The 20,491-nt window shown below is 34.0% G+C and overlaps 1 protein-coding gene across 1 annotated transcript in view; it reads left to right on the top strand.

Moving 5' to 3' along the window:
• Positions 1-20,491, top strand: part of igsf21a (immunoglobin superfamily, member 21a) — a 747,424-nt gene that overhangs the window by 554,547 nt on the left and 172,386 nt on the right. The window contains exon 5 of the mRNA XM_030134531.1: positions 8,948-9,063. Coding sequence (XP_029990391.1) covers positions 8,948-9,063 — 116 coding nt within the window. The remainder of the gene's footprint in view (positions 1-8,947; positions 9,064-20,491) is intronic.

Here is a 20,491-nt window from a genome sequence, read left to right as displayed (position 1 = left end):
ATGTATGAAAAGGTTTAACTGCATCATCCCAGTCTGCCATCTTAATCCTCTACAGGATTGTTCTGTTTGCAAATAGTGCGCTGTACACAGTAGGCTTTAGTTTTAAGCATGTTAGATGTTTCACTGAGGCATATTGCTGCCTTTGGCTCAGTTCCTATTATGTTACCCTCACATATGAGGCAGAAAACAAAAGATCCCCATGATGAATGTGTCGCTCTCCTGAACTAAGCTGACAGAAGAGCAGGAATTATTTATCTCAACCTTTACAAGGTTGTGTTAGTGATTTTATTCTAACAAAAATAAAGAATATTTTAGCTGTTCCTGCTTTGGTGAAGCACTTGTTAGGGGATTATCCATGCTTACTAGTGAAGGGGAAAGTTGCAATTTGACAGTAATTATTTTTAATGTAATAAAATTGGATTTTGTTGCAGATTAACTTTGTCTCATTTAAATATGTGTGTGTTTTGGTAAGTGCAAACTCTCTACAGATTGCTTTACCTTTAAAGCTCATATTTTTTTTAAATGACTCAGAATTTTTTACCGCACAGTTCAGCAGCACTTGAAGCAAATTGGAGTCAGTAATACAGTGTTTTTCAACCTTGGGGTTGGGACCCCATGTGGGGTCGGCTGGAATTCAAATGGGGTTACCTGGAATTTCTAGTAATTGATAAAAAATAAAATAAAAAAAAAATGTTTACTAATAAAAAATATATGGTGAGTTGAGAGAGACAGTCCCAATCCATAAAAGACATGACCAACTGTGAGTCTGAAACTGAAGCACTGTGGTTCTGTTTATCTGACAAATGTTCATTGCGGTCAGTTTCAGATGCTGCAGCTCTTTCATAATTCATAGTTTGAGTTCTATGGAAAGGATTTCCACCTAATTAAAATGCATTCATTTAGCAAGACACAATTTTGTTTTGTGCATATATATATATATATATATATATATGGTGGGGAAGCAAAATTTACAATATTTTGAGGCAGGGATTGAAAGACAGTGTATGACCAATTAGTTTATTGAAAGTCATGAGGATTTAAATCTTCAAATCATATTTTATTGCATTTCTAACGGTCTTGTTGTCTACCTCAAGTTCAATTGCCATTTTTCTCATGGATTTGGTTGGATCCTTTAGGAGTTTGGATTTGAGAGCTTTAATAAAAGCTTTGGTACGTTTTTTGTTGCTTCCTCCACTTCCAGACTTTCTCGTAATAGTTTTGCTCATAGTCATTCTCTTCCTTCCATTATCAACAGTCTTTATGGACACTCCAACTATTTTTGAAATCTCCTTTGGTGTGACGAGTGCATTCAGCAAATCACACGCTCTTTGACGTTTGCTTTCCTGATTACTCATATGGGCAAAAGTTTCTGAAAAGGTATGGATAATAGTGTTAGGTATGATTATGACATCAATATATGTTTGGTTTCAAAACAATTGATGTAGTGCCTGCTGAGAAAAAACAACTAAATGTTCATTGTAAATTTTGCTTCCCCACCCTGTATATATATATATATATATATATATATATATATATATATATATATATATATATACATATATATTTGGTGTTTTTTTTTCTTTTGTCTGATGTCATGTTCTGCATACAGCGGGTTCTTTCCAGCACTGGAGGCACACATACATACTTGACACTGCAGTTATGTGAAGTGCAACTATGATCGGTCAGGAACAGACACCTTTGACAGCTTATCATAGCTTATCACATACCAGGTTGAGACAGACTTGTCAGTAAGCTAATGGAGTGCTCTAAGGTTAATTTACAACCATATGAATCCCATCAATAAGCAATTAGGAGGTGTGGAAACACCGAGGCGCCCAGGCCAGCAGCTAAATCTGCACCTACCCCCACCTGTTTTAATCAATTAATTGCTGTGGCATGTCTGTTTTAGGCCCCTTGATAGATTTACACATAAACGGCCCACAAAAAGACACTGCTTCATGCGTAACTTTGTTTTCAACCTTTATTATGTTAAAGCATGCCTCATAGCTTCTGAAAGTGTCAATTCTAGACGTTCATCTCCCACTTTACTCAGTACTTGACAGATTTAACGAATGCTCTATTCTAATTAGAGCCTGTACCAACTGAAGTGTGGTTGAACTTATGAGGGAACATGTTTTAACAACACAAGTATAACATGTAGGTTCTATTAAATTAATTCATGTTTAGTGGTTAAACATTTTTAAATCATGTAGTTTAAACACTGACATGCAAAATCCTTAAAACTACAAAATTCCTTTATGTCACAGGTGTCAAACATGTGGCCCGGGAGCCAAATCCGGCTCTCCAAAGGGTCCAATCAGGCCCCTGGAATGAATCTGTGAAATGTAAAAATTACACTGAAGATATCAACAATTAAGGACGTTAAAATCATTTTAGGGTATTTCAGTCTGAAGTGGATCAGACCAGTAAAATACTATCATAATAACCTATAAATAATGAAAACTGTAAATTTGTCTCTAAGTTTTAGTGTAAAAAAAAAAAAAGTAAAATTACGCAAAAGTGTTTACATTTACAGACTAGCCTTTTAGAAAAGACGTGAATATCTGAAATGTCTTCAGACAAGTACGTGGAATTTTAATAATATTCTCCCTGTTATTTAATGTTTTGTGTATTTGTCGATCCAAGTTGTGATTCACATGTATAAATGATAAACTAAGGCGTAATATTGTTAACATTGCACTTATTTTACCATTTTTCATGAGCTGAAGGCAAAGATCTAAAATTTTTTCCATGTACACAAAAGGCCTATTTCTCTCAAATATTGTTCATAAATTTTTCTAAATCTGTGTTAGTGAGCACTTCTCCTTTGTCCTTTGCTTAGATAATCCATCCACCTCACAGGTGTGGCAGATCAAGATGCTGATTAGACAGCAGGATTATTGCACAGGTGTGACTTAGGCTGGCCACAATAAAAGGCCACTCTAAAATGTGCACTTTTACTGTATTGGGAGGTCCGGGGGGGCGTCAGAAAACCAGTCAGTATTTGGTGTGACCACTATTTTCCTCGCACAGTCTTCTTCATGAATTCTCTGAAACAGCTTTGGAGATGGCTTATGGTAGAGAAATGAACATTCAATTCACAGGCAAAAGCTCTGGTGGAGATTCCTGAAGTCAGCATGCCAATTGCATATTCCCTCAAAACTTGTGACATCTGTGGTATTGTGCTGTGTGATAAAACTGCACATTTTAGAGTGGCTTTTTATTGTGGCCAGCCTAAGGCACACCTGTGCAAAAATCATGCTGTCTAATCAGTATCTTGATATGCCACACCTGTGAGGTGGATGGATTATCTCAGCAAAGAAGAAGTGTTCACTAACACAAATTTAGACAGATTTGTGAACAATATTTGAGAGAAATAATTGTACACAGAAAAAGTTTTAGATCTTTGAGTTCAGCTCATGAAAAATGGGAGCAAAAACAAAAGTGGTGCGTTTATATTTTTGTTCAGTGTATATATAAACAACATTTCTCTCAATAACATTAATCAGGTTAATGTAACCTTAGTAAATATGTTGAAACAACTTCTACAAATCAAGTTGCACCCATACATTGTATAATAAGTAATAGTAACGCCAACACTTTATGTTTACTCAACATACCTACCAAGGTTATTATCATTAACAAAAACTAACAAAATGACAAAAACTAGAATTGTAAAAACATTTTCGTTAACTGAAATAAATAAAAACTATAATTAACAGAAAAACGATAACTAACTGAAACTGTATTGTTTGTTTGCAAAACTAACTAAAACATAAAAATTCTGGATAAAATTCCCTTCGTTTTTATCTTTGTCAAAGTCAGATTGATATGAAATTTATTTATTTCCCTCAAGCAATTTTAGCTAGCGGCACCATATGATATTTAACGGTCCGTCACTTCTCATCACTCGTCGTTTAGAGTCATCTTCTGGTCCCCACTCTACCTGGAAACATGGAGACTGAAGTTGTGAGAAAGCAGCAGAGTCCTGTCTGGGATTTATTTGAATGTGACAGAGAAGAAGATAAAAGATAAAAAAAAAAAAGTAAAACTAAAACTAAACTAATACTAAGCATTTAGAAAATAACGAAAACTAATGAAAACTAGTAAACCTGCTCTAAAAACCAATTAAAACTAACTGAATTAGAGAAAAAAAATGGCAGAACTAAATAAAACTAAAATACAATGAAAATCCAAAACTATTATAACCTTGATACCTACTGTTAGTTCAACAAAATTGCGTCTCGCTAAATTAGAGCGTTTTAATTAGGTGGAAATCCTTTACATAATTTTATGACGTTCATCCAACAAGTGCTTTTTTTGAATGTAGAGCAATAGCATTCCAATCATTTTCCAATACTGATATATGAGGGTGTATAAATAGAAAGGGTGTATAGAGTACAGAGAATACATGAATATCTCTGCATCTTAAGGCTTCTGAGCGTATGTTGTGGGAGGTGGCTTTGATGCTCCTCAGACCTAAAATCCACCAGATTTCTGTTGGTCATCATCTACTGTCGTGCGACCCCCCCCCCCCCCCCCTTTAATGTTTCTTGTTGATTTTTTTTTTTTCCCTGAATCAGCCACAATCTGAACCCACCACATAATGTACAGTACATCTCATTTTCTTTAATTTCTTGGGGATATCAGAGATTTGCTTTCATTACCTCCGTATCCTCTCGGTGCTGCTCTGTAACACCGTGAAGCCTTGGTTACATGTTTTCACTATACACTACCATGACATACTTGCTGGGATCCCCTGAGATATTCAGATGGAGGACTAGTGATGTGATATGTATGAGATTTTCTACCTTATCAGCTCCATCTGAATCACATGAGCCCTGGGGAGTGTGAAACATATTGTCTCAGCCGTTCAGTTACCATTTTAAAAAGAGATTCACTCAGAAGGACCTTGTTTCTTTTGCAAAGGACAAACTCGACATAGGTACACTGCAGGTCTGTCTATTTGTTTTAGTCCGTTTCAATATGTGTGCGCCACCGGCAGCCATGTCGACACGTGTCATGTTTTTACATGTCTTGTGTATTGTCCATTTCATTCTTTTGAGCACCACTTCTCAGGAAAACCTTGAGGGAATCTATTCACATTTTGCACATTTTGTTTCCTAGAACACGAAGATGAACAGATTATAATTTTGCGGTCAAAGGTCAAGGTTTTCACACAAGAAATTCACACAAATGATGATCAGATGTGATTTTTATGGTTTTTGTAGCCGCAACATTAGCTTCACAGTGGCATTAAAATATTCAGCAAAATACATTTTTTAGCTTTTATTCAACACTGCACTTCTTTGTAAAGATGCTCTTAAAATGAAGAATGATGTGTGTCAAACATGTGGCCCGGGGGCCAAAACTGGCCCGCCTAAGGGTCCAATCCGGCCCATGGGGGTCAGAGCAGTAAAATACTATCATAAAAACCTGCAAATAATGACAATTCCAAATTTTTCCTCTGTTTTAGTGTAAAAAAGTTCAATTACATGAAAATGTGTACATTTACAAACCAGCCTTTCACAAAAAATATGAAAAACTAGAAATGTCCGAAGAGAAGTAAGTGCAATTTTACTAATATTCTGCCAGTTACTAAAATATTTTGTGTATTTGCAGATCCGTTGTGATCTGTAAGTTGTAATGCACACTTACAAATGATAAGCAGAGGCATAATATAATTAAAATTGCACTTATTTTTCTTCATAAATTTAAATTTTTTCCATGGTTGTTCATGTTATTCGCATTTTTAAAAGGACAGTTTATAGATCTATATGTTTCCATAATGTAATTTTACTTTTTTCACTATAAAACACATTGAAATGTTTGGAGTTGGCATTATTTATATATTATTATTATGTTATTAATTTACTGGTTCGGCCCACTGCAGATCATATTGGGAGGATGTGGCCCCTGAACTAAAAGGAGTTTGACACCCCTGTTTTAACCCTTTCATGCATAGTGGTCACTACAGTGGACAGTTCTTCTCCAGCTGTTCTATTGTTTATTCCTGGGTTTTGTTGTTTTAGTTCCATATCAGCCAACATAGTGAAGCTTATGCATCATCCCAAACACTGCAATTCATACAGTTATTGTAACTTTGCTGCTCTTGATAAACCTGATCTGCACTAACATGTTTGAGTGTAAATCAGTTGCTAATTGTTATTAGACTGTAATTAACAGTTTTCTGAAACAAAAAGTTTTTTTTTTTCTTACATATCCTCCTGAGACCCAGCAATGCATTTTGTCCTCTGTAGAAGACAAAAGTTTTACAGTTTAATTTAAAAAAATATAGTCCATTGCGAAGGACATTCCATATATAAAAAAAAAATCAATCAATAAATAAAAATAATTTTTAAAATGTATCCTATGGAAGTAAATCTGTGTCATCAGATGTTGAATTATGAAAGACATTGGATTTGTAGCACTGAATTTTTCTTTTGCCCTGAAATTAAGTATCTGATTTTTTTTTTTTTTTTATTTATTTTTTTTGCGCTGAAATTAAGTATCTGAATTTTTTTTTGCACTGAAATTAAGCATCTGAATTTTTTTTTTTTGCACTGAAATTAAATATCTGATTTGTTTTTTGCAATGAAATTAAGTATCTGAATTTTTATTTTTTGCACTGAAATTAAGTATCTGAATTTTTTTTACACTGAAATTAAGTATCTGAATTTTTTTTTTTTTTGCACTGAAATTAAGTATCTGAATATTTTTTTTGCACTGGAATTATGTATCTGAATTTTTTTACATTGAAATTAAGTATCTGAATTTTTATTTTTTGCACTGAAATTAAGTATCTGAATTTTTTTACACTGAAATTAAGTATCTGAATTTTTATTTTTTGCACTGAAATTAAGTATCTGAATGTTTTTACACTGAATTAAGTATCTGAATTTTTATTTTTTGTACTGAAATTAAGTATCTGAATATTTTTTTTGCACTGGAATTAAGTATCTGATTTTTTTTTTTTTTTTTTTTTGCACTGAAATTAAGTATCTTAACTTTTTGCACTGAACTTAAGTATCTGACCTGTTCTTCTCTGAATTCAACTATGTTCATAAATTTAGAATTTAAAAAAATCAGATGAAATAAATTCAGATGCAAACATCCAGGTGCAAAAATTGAGGTGCAAAAATTCAGATAATTAATTTCAGTGCAAAAAATATCAGTGCTAGAAATTCAATGGCTTTTATAATTCCAAATCTGATGACACAGATTTACTTCTGTAGTATCTGAAAAAACTGTTGCATTATGCAGTTTCCAATTCAAGACAATTTTTAAATGTAAAAAAGCTAAAATTGTCAATTTCCTGGGTCTCAGGAGGATATTATCTCCATGAAATGAGTAATAACTAGTATTAGAACATGAAAAAAATGTGAGAAAACATATGATTAGCACTCATTAAAAATGTTTTTAAGTCATAGTTTTCACACAGTATATCACTTTCTGATGATGAGTTTAAAATGCACGTTTCTTTGCTTCAATAATTAACCCTTTCATGCATACTGGTCACCACAGTGGACAGTTATTCTTCAGCTGTTCACTTGTTTATTCATGGGGTTTGTTGTTTTAGTTCCACATCAGCCAAGACAATGGACACTTATGCACCATCCCATACACATACCATTACTGTAACTTTACTGTTCTTGATAAACCTGATCTGCAGTAACATGTTTTAGTGTAAATCAACTGCTAAATGTTATAACAGTTTTCTTAAGCAAGAAGTTTTTTTGTTTTTTTTTTGCATATTATCTTCATGAAGTGAGTAATAACTAGTATTAGAGTATGATAAAATGTGAGAAAACATCCGATTAGCTGCATTAAAAATGTTTTTATTTCATGGTTTTCACACAGTATATCACTTTCTGATGATGGGTTTTCAATATTTGTTGTCAATGTTTCTTGTCTTGAGAAAAAATAAATAAATCAGATTCTTAATTTCAGTGCAAAAACAAATCAGATACTTAATTTCAGTGCAAAAAATTAAAATTCCGATGCTTAATTTCATTGCAAAAAACAATTCAGATACTTAATTTCAGTGCAAAAAAAAATTCAGATACTTAATTTCAGGACAAAAGAAAAATTCAGGGCTACAAATTCAATGTCTTTTATTCATTGATTGATTTTTTTTTATTTTTTTATGGAGTATCCTTTGCAATGGACAGTAGTTTTTAAGTTAAACTGTCAAACTTTTGTCCCCTACAGAGGCATGTTTCTTGTCTTGTCTTGTTGTCAATGTTTCTTTTCTTCAAAAATTAAACACATGGTGTCCAGCTGAGTGGACATTTTTGTAATTCTGTGATAAATAGGTTCATAAAGAATTTCAATCTCATTCTTTTTTCATGTCTAAAAATGAATAAAAACAGTCAGGAAAAAAACTTGACTAAGGTTCTAATAATTCATGCATGAAAGGGTTAAATCCGTGGTGTCCAGCTGAGTGGACATTTTTGTAACTCCACGAAAAATAGATTCATAAAAAAAAAAAAAAAAAAAAAAACAACTGCATTGCTTTTTTCATGCCTAAAGAAGAATAAAAACGCTCAAGAAAAAAATATTGACTCAAGTTCTCATAATTCATGCATGAAAGGGTTAAAGTACTGTAAAGTGTGAGTCTGTGCAGACGTTAACTACAGTTCGACTGGTAGGAGGAGACATTCATCTGGTAAATCTGCTCTGAAATTGCTACGGTTTTGTTGCTTTTTCTTTGCTCTGACTCTCCTCTTCTTACTCTATTGTCAGCGTCTCCTTTCTCCTTTCCCTCCTACATGTGTAACCCATGTCGACATTTCAACAAAAAATAACTTCTGGAATGCAACAAAAAGGAGTGAAAGCCAACACTTTCAAACAGATAAGAATACCTCTCAGGTTCTTAGGTTGCGTTTTGTGTCTATCAAATGTGTTGGAATGTTGTTTTTCAAAGCTCTGCTCCTGTCCTCCACAGCACCTCCAAACAACATTTCAGTGGTGGCAGAGAACACGCCGGCCCCATTCAGTCGATACCAAGCCCAAAATTTCACTCTGGTCTGCACTGCAAAGGGAGGGAAACCAGCCCCATCGGTGAGTTTCAGTTCAAGATTCACCAGACGACATGTGGTCTGATGCTGCCTTTTAACCTGTTCAACCCTGACCATATTTTCAGGGGAAAAACACCTAAACAGACAAACCCAAAGTAAATGAAGAATTCCTTCACAATAATAAGGTTCATATGGATGTTCTTGGTGTCTATGGACGTTTAGAGACCTCACAGAATCTATTCCCATTGTCTAAAATATTGTATCTATTACTATGCCTGAGTAACAAACTAAAAGAGAAATTCAAATTTTTTATCCTCGCCTTTTTTTATTTTGGCTGGACTGACGATAATATGCATAAATTAATCGTTCGTGTCGGAGATTTTTAATAGCATATACAGTATTTCACCCCACAAAGATTAAAAATCATGTTTGAACATTAAAGTTTGCACTAAAATACACTTTTGATGTACTTTTATTAACATTAGGGTCTAAACTTTGAGCAACAGTTGAAAAAAAAAACATCCATTGTCCTCATTTATTATATTTTTATAGTAGATGAATATTAACCCTTTCATGCATACTGGTCACTACAGTGGACAGTTATTCTACAGCTGTTCTATTATTTATTCATGGGTTTTGTTGTTTTAGTTCCATATCAGGACTCTTATGCATCATCCAAAACACTGCAAAACATACAATTAGAGTAACTTTGCTGTTCTGCATAAACCTGACCTGCACTAACATGTTTGAGTGTGACTGTAATAAACAAACATTTTTTAAAATTTTTTTTTTGCATATCCTCCTGAGACCCAGCAATGCATTTTGTCCTCTGTAGGGGACAAAAGTTTGACTTTTTTACTTTACAAATGCTGTGCATTGCAAAGGACATTCCATTAAAAAAGTCAATCAATAAATAAAAATAGTTTCAAAAATGTATCTGAAAAAACTGTTGCATGATGCAGTTTCCAATCAAGACAATTTTTTTTTTTTTTTTTTTTGTGTAAAACAGCTAAAACTGTCCATTTCCTGGGTCTCAGGAGGATAATATATCTATGAAATGAGTAATAACTAATATTAGAGTATGATAAATGTGAGAAAACAGTAGCAATTTAGCAATTAGCGGTATTAAAAATGTTTTTATTTCATAGTTTTCACACAGTATATCACTTTCTGATGATGAGTTTTAAATAAATGTTTCTTTGCTTCAAAACTTAAATACATGGTGTCCAGCTGAGTGGACATTTTTGTAACTCCATGAAAAATACGTTCATTAAAAAAAAACAAAAAAAACAATTGCATTGTTTTTTTCATGTGTAAAGTGGAACAAAAATACTCAAGAAAAAAATATTGACTAAGGTTCTCATAATTTGCGCATGAAAGGGTTAATATAATTTTTCGGCTCACGGGCGGGCCGATAGGGCTAAAGGGGATTATGCTGTTCACACACACACACACACAAAAAAAACATTGTTATTGTTATTATTACATATTGTTAACTAGGGGTGTTGGAAAATATCTGTTCTGCAATATATCGCGATATTCCATTTCACAGTACTGTATCGATATGAAAAAGTACTGTATTGATATTTTTAGGTATTTATTCAAATGCAGATATGGCAGAGGTTCATTTTTTTTTTTTTCTTTATTGTTTATAGTTTATTTATTATTATTTAACACTGTTTTATTAAATAATGGTTATTTGAAGCACAGGGGTCAAACATGCGGCCCGGGGGCCAAATCTGGCCCGCCAAAGGTTCCATTCTGGCCTGCGGGATGAAAGTGCAAAAATAAACCTGAACAGTCCAGGTTGTCCAAATCATTTTGGTTCAGGTTCCACAAACAGACCAATGTGATCTACAGTAAAAATAACAACACAATAATCCATAAATAATGACAACGACAAATTTTCTTTGTGAAAAATTATGTGGAAAAAATTTAAGTAAAAAAAAATAACATTACACTGTGAAAATATTTACATTTACAAAACTATTCTTTCACAATAAAATGCAAATAAATACATAAATATAAACAAAGATGAACAACCTGAAATGTGCAATTTGAACAATATTCTGCCTGTTCCTAAATGTTTTGTGCATTTATGAATCCACTGTGATCTGTAGTTGTGTTAATAATAAGAGATGGAATATTGTAGAAATTGTTCAAATTTTAGTTCCAAACTCCGAAATTTTAACAATATTTTGCCTGTTACCAAATGTTTATGTAACACTGTGTGTAAATGTACATGTATAAATAATAAGTTGAGGCATAATATTGTTAAACTTGCACTAATTTTTCAAATGAAATTTCTGTTTTTTCAGGTTATTCACATCTTTTTTGTAAAAAGTAAATATTTTCATAATTTAATTGGGTTTTTCTTGTACTATAAAAAAAAAAAAAACGAAAAACTTGGATTTGTCATTATTTATAGGTTATTAAGTCATTTTTTTACTGGTCTGGCCCGCTTGAGATCAAAGTGGGCTAAATATGGAACTGAACTAAAATGAGTTTGACAGCCCTGATTTGAAACATCCTAAAAACACTTTTTACTGTCTGAGAGGCAGATGTTAGTTCCTTTGTTGGGATTGCACAAAAATAATGTTATGATGTTAGTTCTGAACTAATAGAATATGAACGTTTGAACAGGATCTTAAACTGTAATGTCTGTAAAGCATCATTTAAAGTTGAACACAAGAAAATTTTGTGATATAGCCTTAGATCCTGTTCTGATAAAAAAAAAAAAAAAAAAAGTGTTTAGTGTTTGTGCATATTTCTGGTGTAATTCAGTTCTTCCAGGAAAAAAAATCATTTTTATTTATATAACACTTATTAACATTTAACATTTATTATTATTTAACACTGTTTTATTAAATAATGTTTATTTGAAGCATCCTAAAAACACTTTTACTGTCTGAGAGGCAGATGTTAGTTCCTTTGTTGGGATCGCACAAAAAAAACATTATGATGTTCGTTCTGAACTAATAGAATATGAACATTTGAACAGGATCTTAAACTGTAATATCTGTAAAACATAATTTAAAGTTGAACACAAGAAAATTTAGTGATATAGCCTTAGATCCTGTTCTGATAAAAAAAAAAAAAAAAAAAAAAAAAAGTGTTTAGTATTTGTGCACATTTCTGGTGTAATTCAGTTCTTCCAGGAAAAAAAAAAATAAAAAAAATCATTTTTATTTATTTAACACTAACTAACATTTAACATTTATTATTATTATTATTACCTCCGCCAAGGAGGTTATGTTTTTGCCAGGGTTTGTTTGTTTGTTTGTCTGTCCGTTAGTGTGCAACATAACTCAAAAAGTTATGGACAGATTTGGATGAAATTTTCAGGGTTTGTTGGAAATGGGATAAGGAAGAAGAGATTAAATTTTGGTGGTGATCGGGGGTGGGGGGGCCCACAGGGGGGCCACTGATCAGCCTTGGCGGAGGTCTGCACTCTCCGAGTGCTTCTAGTTTAACACTGTTTTATTAAATAATGTTTATTTGAAACATCCTAAAAACACTTTTTACTGTCTGGGAGGCAGATGTTAGTTCCTTTGTTGGGATCGCACAAAAATAACATTATGGTGTTACTTCTGAACTAATAGAATATGAACATTTGAACAGGATCTTAAACTGTAATATCTGTAAAACATAATTTAAGTTTGAACAAAGGAACATTTTGTGACATAGCATTAGATCCTGTTGTGATTTAAAAAAAAAATAAGTGTTTAGTATTTGTGCATATTTCTGGTGTAATTCAGTTCTTTCAGGAAATAATCATTTTTAAAAAAGAAACAAACAAAAATTTGCCTTTTTAACAGTATCATGATATATCGTATGGTGATCCTAGTATTGTGGTTTTTATCGTATCGCCAGGTTCTTGCCAATACAACCGCTAAAAGTCACCTACCTCTTTTTTCGTAACTTCTATTGGCTCTTCAAACAGTCCGTTATAGTGATGTTCACTTCTGGCAGTGCAGAATTTTCTGTTCCACACATTCCATGCGGTGATGAATGAAAGTACAAACCTGTTAGGAAGATGATGATGTCTCTGTCCACAGGGCAAACGCTTTCACTGATTCAATTGATGACTATGATATTCCTGTCAATCATACGCTATGGCCCGTGCTGTCACCAGAGCTCAAGTTAAATACCCATGAAAATGAAAGAAATGACCGATGTGCCTACCGTCAAAACACATGGAAAAATAAAAATGTGGGAATGTCTTTTAGAAGAATTTGGTGCATCCCTCCAGTAGATTTCACAGACAAATTTAATAAGTGCCAAGGTACAGCAAATCTGTTCTGCTGCTTTATTGTGGCCCAACACCTTACTAAGCTACTTTCCTTTGTTTTGTTCTCTTTTTCTTTTCCTTTAATTTGTCACCTGTCTGTAAATACGCAGATGTATATTCCTGCACAGCTGTCACAGAGCACTACTTTTACTTTCATTACAGACTTTCTTTATTTATTTATTTAGGATCCACATTAGCTGTACCTAGGGATGTAACGATTACCGGTATAACGATAAACCGCGGTAAAATTGCAGACAGTTAGTATTACCGTTTAAATTCTAATGATCATGATAACCGTGTTTGATTACTGCACTTTTAGGGGAAAAAACGCCTATGTAAAGATCTGCTTTTATGTCAAATATTTGAGTATAGTTTGAATTTATTACAATTTTAATTGTATATACGTAATATTTGGAACCAATATTTACTTTTAAAGGTTCGTTAAGCATCTGTGTGTGATTTATGCATAAATTATGTACATTTTCAAATCGGATTTCATATTTTTTGTGTGTTTTTTGTCCTTTTGTGTAGATATAGTAGGTTAAAGTGAAAAAAAATAATAGGCAGATGATATAGTAAACATTTGTCTATATAGTATATAAAGGCAAAATCAAAAGTACTGAAAAACGGACAAAATAGACTCAGACCACTAAGGGTTAATATTTGAATATTTCTGCCAAGAGAAGGTACATTGTGCCTATTATTTTATTTCATTATTATTATTATTATTATTATTATTATTATTATTATTATTATTTATTTATTTATTTATTTATTTATTTATTTATTTTTTAATCCAACTTGGTTAAATTATTTCAGTGTGTGTATAAGTACTTTTTGAACATTTTGAACACAATTTCAATAATACCATGATAATAATGATAACCGTGATAATTTTGGTCACAATAACTGTGATATGAAATTGTCATATTGTTACATCCCTAGCTGTACCATAGCTGTAGTTATTCTTCCTGGGGTCCTTACAATAATCTTTACAACTTGTCAATGCAAATAACATACAAAATATATAATATAAAAATAACAAAATATAAAATATATATAATCATACAAAACAATTTTCAGATACTACATAACAATAAATAAATAAATAACAGACAAAAATACAGACGTGACAGCTCCTTTAGGTCTGCAGTGGTATAGTATATACAGTACATACATTCAGTTAACCCAGGTATCAATCATTTATGGTCAATAGATGTTTCTTAACTGATTTCTTCAATTTCATTTTACACTTTTCTTGTGTGATGTGTTACAGTAGTTTGTTCCATCCTTGCACAGCTCTGTGTATTACCATTCTTTTCATTCCATTTATTCTTGACTTGGGTCGGGTAAAATTACCTCTGGTTGTCTGCCTGGATGCATAGCTGTGTCTATCTGAACTAAAAAAAAAAACATTTTGTACAAGATGGATTTTTTTTTTGTTCTAATAATATTTCTAAAGAAAACCAGTCAGTAATCTTTTTTTAACAGAGAGCCAGTTCAAATGGTTATGCATCTCTGTAGCATTTGTTCTGTAGTAGGGTGTCCCATTTTTGGGACTTCTTTTACTATCAAGCTCTTAATTTGACCAGTTAATATTTTATATATTAGAAACCCCACCCCCAAAATTCGGCCCAATCTGTAAAGTTTTAGACCCCCCCCCCCTACCGCCATCTTTATGGTGCCCGTCAGCCGAGTGCAGAAAACCCATTTTTTAATAGAAAATCATGCATTTGTTAGTTCTGCCATATTTGCTCATGCAAATGTCATATTAGAGGTTTTGGGGGATGCTACTGTTGTTTATGAAGGTCTCAAATCATGTACAGGTCAAAGGTCACATGATTTTAGACAAGGTCAAGGTCATTTGACACTGAAAAATGGGTAAAATCACATGTTTTTGCTGATTTCTTTATTGCCTAGTGTTATTTCAAAGATCTGCACTCAGGACTTTCACTGGAGAACATTTGATCCTAGATTCCCCATCTGGTACCCTCCCTTTTCTTCAGTTCAGCAGGTACCACATTTCTTTTTCCAGAGAAGGGTAACACATTTTCAGTGTAAATATGCCAAGTCATCCTAAAGGCAAAACACCCAAGAGTAGTGATGAGAAGAAGGTGAAGCGCCCTGGGGGTCCTTTGAAGAGAAAAGGTGGCCCTGTAGATGAATGGGAGGAAGTTATTGGCCCTTCACTGAATACTATTCCAGCCACTCAGCTTCAGTCCTTCAAAGGTACAGATCACTGCGACCTTGTCTAAAATCATGTGACTTTGACCTGTACATGATTTGAGACCTTCATAAACAACAGTAGCATCCCCCAATAACTAACTGGCATAACTAACCGACAAATGCATGATTTTCCACTGAAAAATTGGTTTTCTGCACTCGGCTGATGGGCACCCTAAAGATGGCGGTGGGGGGGGGGGGGGGGGGGTCTAAAACTTTATGGATTGGGCCGACATTTTTTTAGGGAGTTACTAATATACAGGGTGACACAGAAAAACGGGAACTTTTTAACAATCCAATGAAACCAAGAGTGATGGAAGAAAAATATTTTATTCATAGTAATTGAAACCTTAAAACATGCCATTTAAGAAACAACTAGAAGCACTCGGAGAGCGCAGACCTCCGCCAAGGCTGATCAGTGGCCCCCCCCGTGGGCCTCCCCACGCCAAGGAGGTTATGTTTTTGCCAGGGTTTGTTTGTTTGTTTGTCTGTCTGTCTGTTTGTCTGTCCGTTAGTGTGCAACATAACTCAAAAAGTTATGGACAGATTTTGATGAAATTTTCAGGGTTTGTTGGAAATGGGGCCCCCCCGTGGGCCCCCCCCACCCCCGATCACCACCAAAATTTAATCATTTCTTCCTTATCCCATTTCCAACAAACCCTGAAAATTTCATCCAAATCTGTCCATAACTTTTTGAGTTATGTTGCACACTAACGGACAGACAGACAGACAAACAAACAAACAAACAAACCCTGGCAAAAACATAACCTCCTTGGCGGAGGTAATGATGGAATTTTCATTTTTTTAAAATTACTTCCTGTAGATGGCGTCCTCCTGTACGAATGCATTCTTGAAATCTGCTGTTGAGATTCCTCATTGACCGCTGCAACATCTCAGCTGGGATACTGTGAATTTCATCCTGAATTCTCTGTTTTAACTCATCCAGAGTTCTCGGTCGAGTCGTGAACACTTTACTCTTGAGATAGCCCCACAAGAAAAAATCACAAACGGACAAATCTGGCGATCTAGGGGGGCCAGGGAGCGTTACCGAATCTTGAGATCACACGGTTACCGAACAATTCTCGCACAGCTGCCGATGGTTACTAAAATGGGGGTGTGTTTACTTGCTCAAGGTCACTGTCTCGCAGTGCTGCTACTTACTCATGTCTGCCAATACGCACTTCAAAAATTCCCGTTTTTTTGGGTTACCCTGTATAAGAGATTAACTGGTCAAATTAGGAGCTTGATCGGAAAAGAAATCCCAAAAATGGAACACCCTATTCTGTAGCCACACTGCAGTGCAGTGCGAGCGGCTCTGTTTTGTGCAATTTGCAACTTTTTAATATTTTCTAGTGTTGTATTTGACCGTAGTACTGGACAGTAATCCAAGACTGACAGTACTAAGGGTTGAATCACCAGTTTAGTTCAACTAGGTGACATAAAAGCTGCACACCTTTTTACCACAGAAACAGCATTTCCCATCTTGGCTGTTGTATTATCAATCTGTTTAGTCCAAGACAATTTGTTATCTAACATAACTCCCAGTAATTTTACTACTGTTCTGTGATTGATTACCTGCACTAATTTAGCCATGCAATGTTATCATTAAAAAGGTAGATCAGCTTTAGGAAACAGCCACATTAATGTTATTGATGGTCACACTCGGGGCAATTCATTTAATAGCACTGACATGGTGATAATGATTGCACACTGAATTATCACTGTACAATATGCATGCACATGCAAAAAAAGTCTTGCACGCACAAACTTAAGGTGCACACATGCACACATTACCGCCTTAACTTTCTGAAGTGCAGGACAAGGTCTTACAAATATATAAAGCATATGCTCCTGTATTCAATGACATATAAGCTGGACACAGTTTGAGATTGGTAGCTCACTGTTTGTTCCCAGTGGGTCATTAATCATTGTCCATGGGTATATGGTAATTGACTCCAGACCCCGAGAACACCTATCTCCTGCAATTATGAGCCCAGTGAGAGGTGAATGCAAGGTGAATATGATTTCCATCTCTCAGGTACTTCCTGGTTGATGGTGTTAAGAGTGGGGTAGTCCCCTGTGGAGATTTCACGAGGAGTCTTAGCCATTAAAGCGACGCTCCGATGTATCATTTCTCTGACGCTTTCAAGCAAACTCCACTGGGTGTGGATTCCACTGGACGCTATGCCCAGAATGTCTCTGTGTTCCAGGCCAAGTTGCATTACTAGTAATTAGCTTCGCCAGCGACTCAGCATGCGAGTAATCCACTTCACTGATCGAGGATTTAAAACAAAACTTTGGCAGTTTTTGCTCTAATATTAAACATTAAATATGTATATCGGAGACAAATTATTTTATAAAGTGCGTTGGCAGGTTTTGATCTAGACTGAAAGTGTGGAGAAGCTTTTTAGGAGGATACTTTTGAATCATTTATATTCTATCAGCTCGATATAAAAAAGACAGAAAAGAGAGATGTCTATATAGTGATGCAATCTAAAAGAGCAATCATACTATACAAACATCGGTCCTTTCATTGAATACATCAGTTTTCAAACACGTATCATTATCAAAAAGCAGATTATATGGAGGAACAGTCACTGCAAATATGAGAAATGGACAATTGCCTGTAATGAGGGAAGGGGTAGAAATAGATCTTGTTATGTTATATTGCCAGTTAAAGAAAATAGTATCCTTAAAGGGTAGAGGTAGTGAATTTTCATTGCCAGCTATTTTAAGAGATCATGTATAATGCTAGTGGTGAATACTAAGTCACTTCTCCATCTGTTGGACATGGTCAGTGTCATGTTGCTCCCTTCATGGGCTTTTCCGGCACCAGGTGTAACACAGAGCCATTGGTTTGTCCGATAACCTGGGTTGCTATGAACTGGTCACTGACCCCAGTCTAAGATGACACACCAAGGTTATTATCGTTAACGAAAAGTAACGAAATGACAAAAACTAGAATTGAAAAAACATTTTCGTTAACTGAAATAAATAAAAACTATAATTAAGTGAAAAAACAATAACTAACTGAAACTGTATTGTGTGCTTACAAAACTAACTAAAACGTATAAAAATTATGGACAAAAATTCCCTTTGTTTTCATCTTTGTCAATGTCGAATCGAAATTGATTTATTTCGCTCTAGCAATTTTAGCTAGCGACACCATACGACACTTCACGATCCGTTACGTCTTGTCACTTATCGTTTAGAGTCGTCTTCTGGTCCCCACTCTACCTGGAAACATGGAGACTACAGTTGGGAGAGAGCAGCAGAGTCCTGTCTGGGATTTATTTGAATATGACGGAGAAGAAGATAAAAGATATGAAATAAACTTAAACTAAACTAAACTAAACTTTACATTGCAAACTCACTGATCAATTATGTACAAACTAGAACACTGAGGTCATCAAACGCAGGGTTACTCCCAGAAATATTACAAAGAAAATGGGGGACGCAGCCTTTACTAACTATGCACCAAAGTTATGGAATACAATTCCAACAGACATTAGAGAAGCCAGTTCACTGAATATATTTAAAACCAAATTAAAAACATTTTTATTCTCATTAGCCTTTGAAAGGAGATAAAAATGGGGTCACAATTCAGGAACCAGGAATGTGCGTTTTTTAATTTTTATTTTATTTTATTGTATTTCTGTTTTTATTTTTTATTTTATTGTATTTCAAATTTCATCTTATTTCTTGCACTTCAAAAATTCTATGCCTAATGTGTGCTGCTTTTATTTTTATTTTATTGTATTTCTCTCAAATTTCATCTTATTTCTTGCACTTCCAAAATTCTATGCATAATCAAATATTTTAATGTGCGCTGTTTTTATATTTATTTTTATTTTATTGTATTTCTAATCAAATCTTAATGTATTTTAATATTGTATTTTTTCTTCAATCAATGTGAAGCACTTTGGGCTACAATTTCTGTATGAAAGGTGCTATACAAATAAAGTTTATTATTATTATTATTATTATTATTATTATTATTATTATTATTATTATTATTATTATAAACTAAAACTAAGCATTTAGAAAAAAATGAAAACTAATAAAAACTAGCAAACCTGCTCTAAAAACGGATTAAAACTAACTGAATTAGAGGAAAAAATAGTCAAAACTAAATAAAACTATACTATAATGAAAAATCCAAAACTATTATAACCTTGTGACACACTATCGGCCAAAGCTGGCCCCTAGGACACTGGTGGAGTACAAAGCTTAGAGCTGCACTAATAATAAGCCCGAACATGTGCTCTCCACTCAATCTCACTCACAGACTGCTGCTTGTTTACTCACACTCGATCACCCGAAGTCAACACTGGTACATCACTTATGGCCGGCAGTTGCTGCTCCCCATAGGTTCCGCCCCCGTCTGTCATTCATGTTATAAAATAAAAAGTTCCGGTGTGGTGCATTCTAGTGATGTCCTGATCTGGATTTTTTTTTGCCTCTGATCCGATTTTTTTTAGGATTGCTTTTGCCGATACCTATCCGATACCAACTTTTTCCAATGATTTCATTATTTCTAGGTTATTATACTATTATCTCGGGATGGGAATGGATAAGAATTTAACAATTCCGATTCCATTATCAATTTTGCTTATTGATCCGATTCCTTGGCCTGGGGGCCAAATCTGGCCCGCCAAAGGTTCCATTGTGGCCCGCAGGATGAAAGAGCAAAAATAAACCTGAACAGTCCAGGTTGTCCAAATCATTTTGGTTCAGGTTCCACAAACAGACCAATGTGATCTACAGTAAAAATAACAACACAATAAACCATAAATAATGACAGCGACAAATTTTCTTTGTGAAAAATTTTGTAGAAAAAATTTAAGTGAAAAAAATAAGATTACACTGTGAAAATATTTACATTTACAAAACTATTCTTTCACAATAAAATGCAAATAAATACATAAATAAAAACAGAGATGAACAACCCGAAATG

Source organism: Sphaeramia orbicularis, chromosome 5 (genome assembly GCF_902148855.1).
Source record: "Sphaeramia orbicularis chromosome 5, fSphaOr1.1, whole genome shotgun sequence".
NCBI lineage: Eukaryota > Metazoa > Chordata > Actinopteri > Kurtiformes > Apogonidae > Sphaeramia > Sphaeramia orbicularis.
This window is presented reverse-complemented; position numbering and strand designations above follow the sequence as displayed.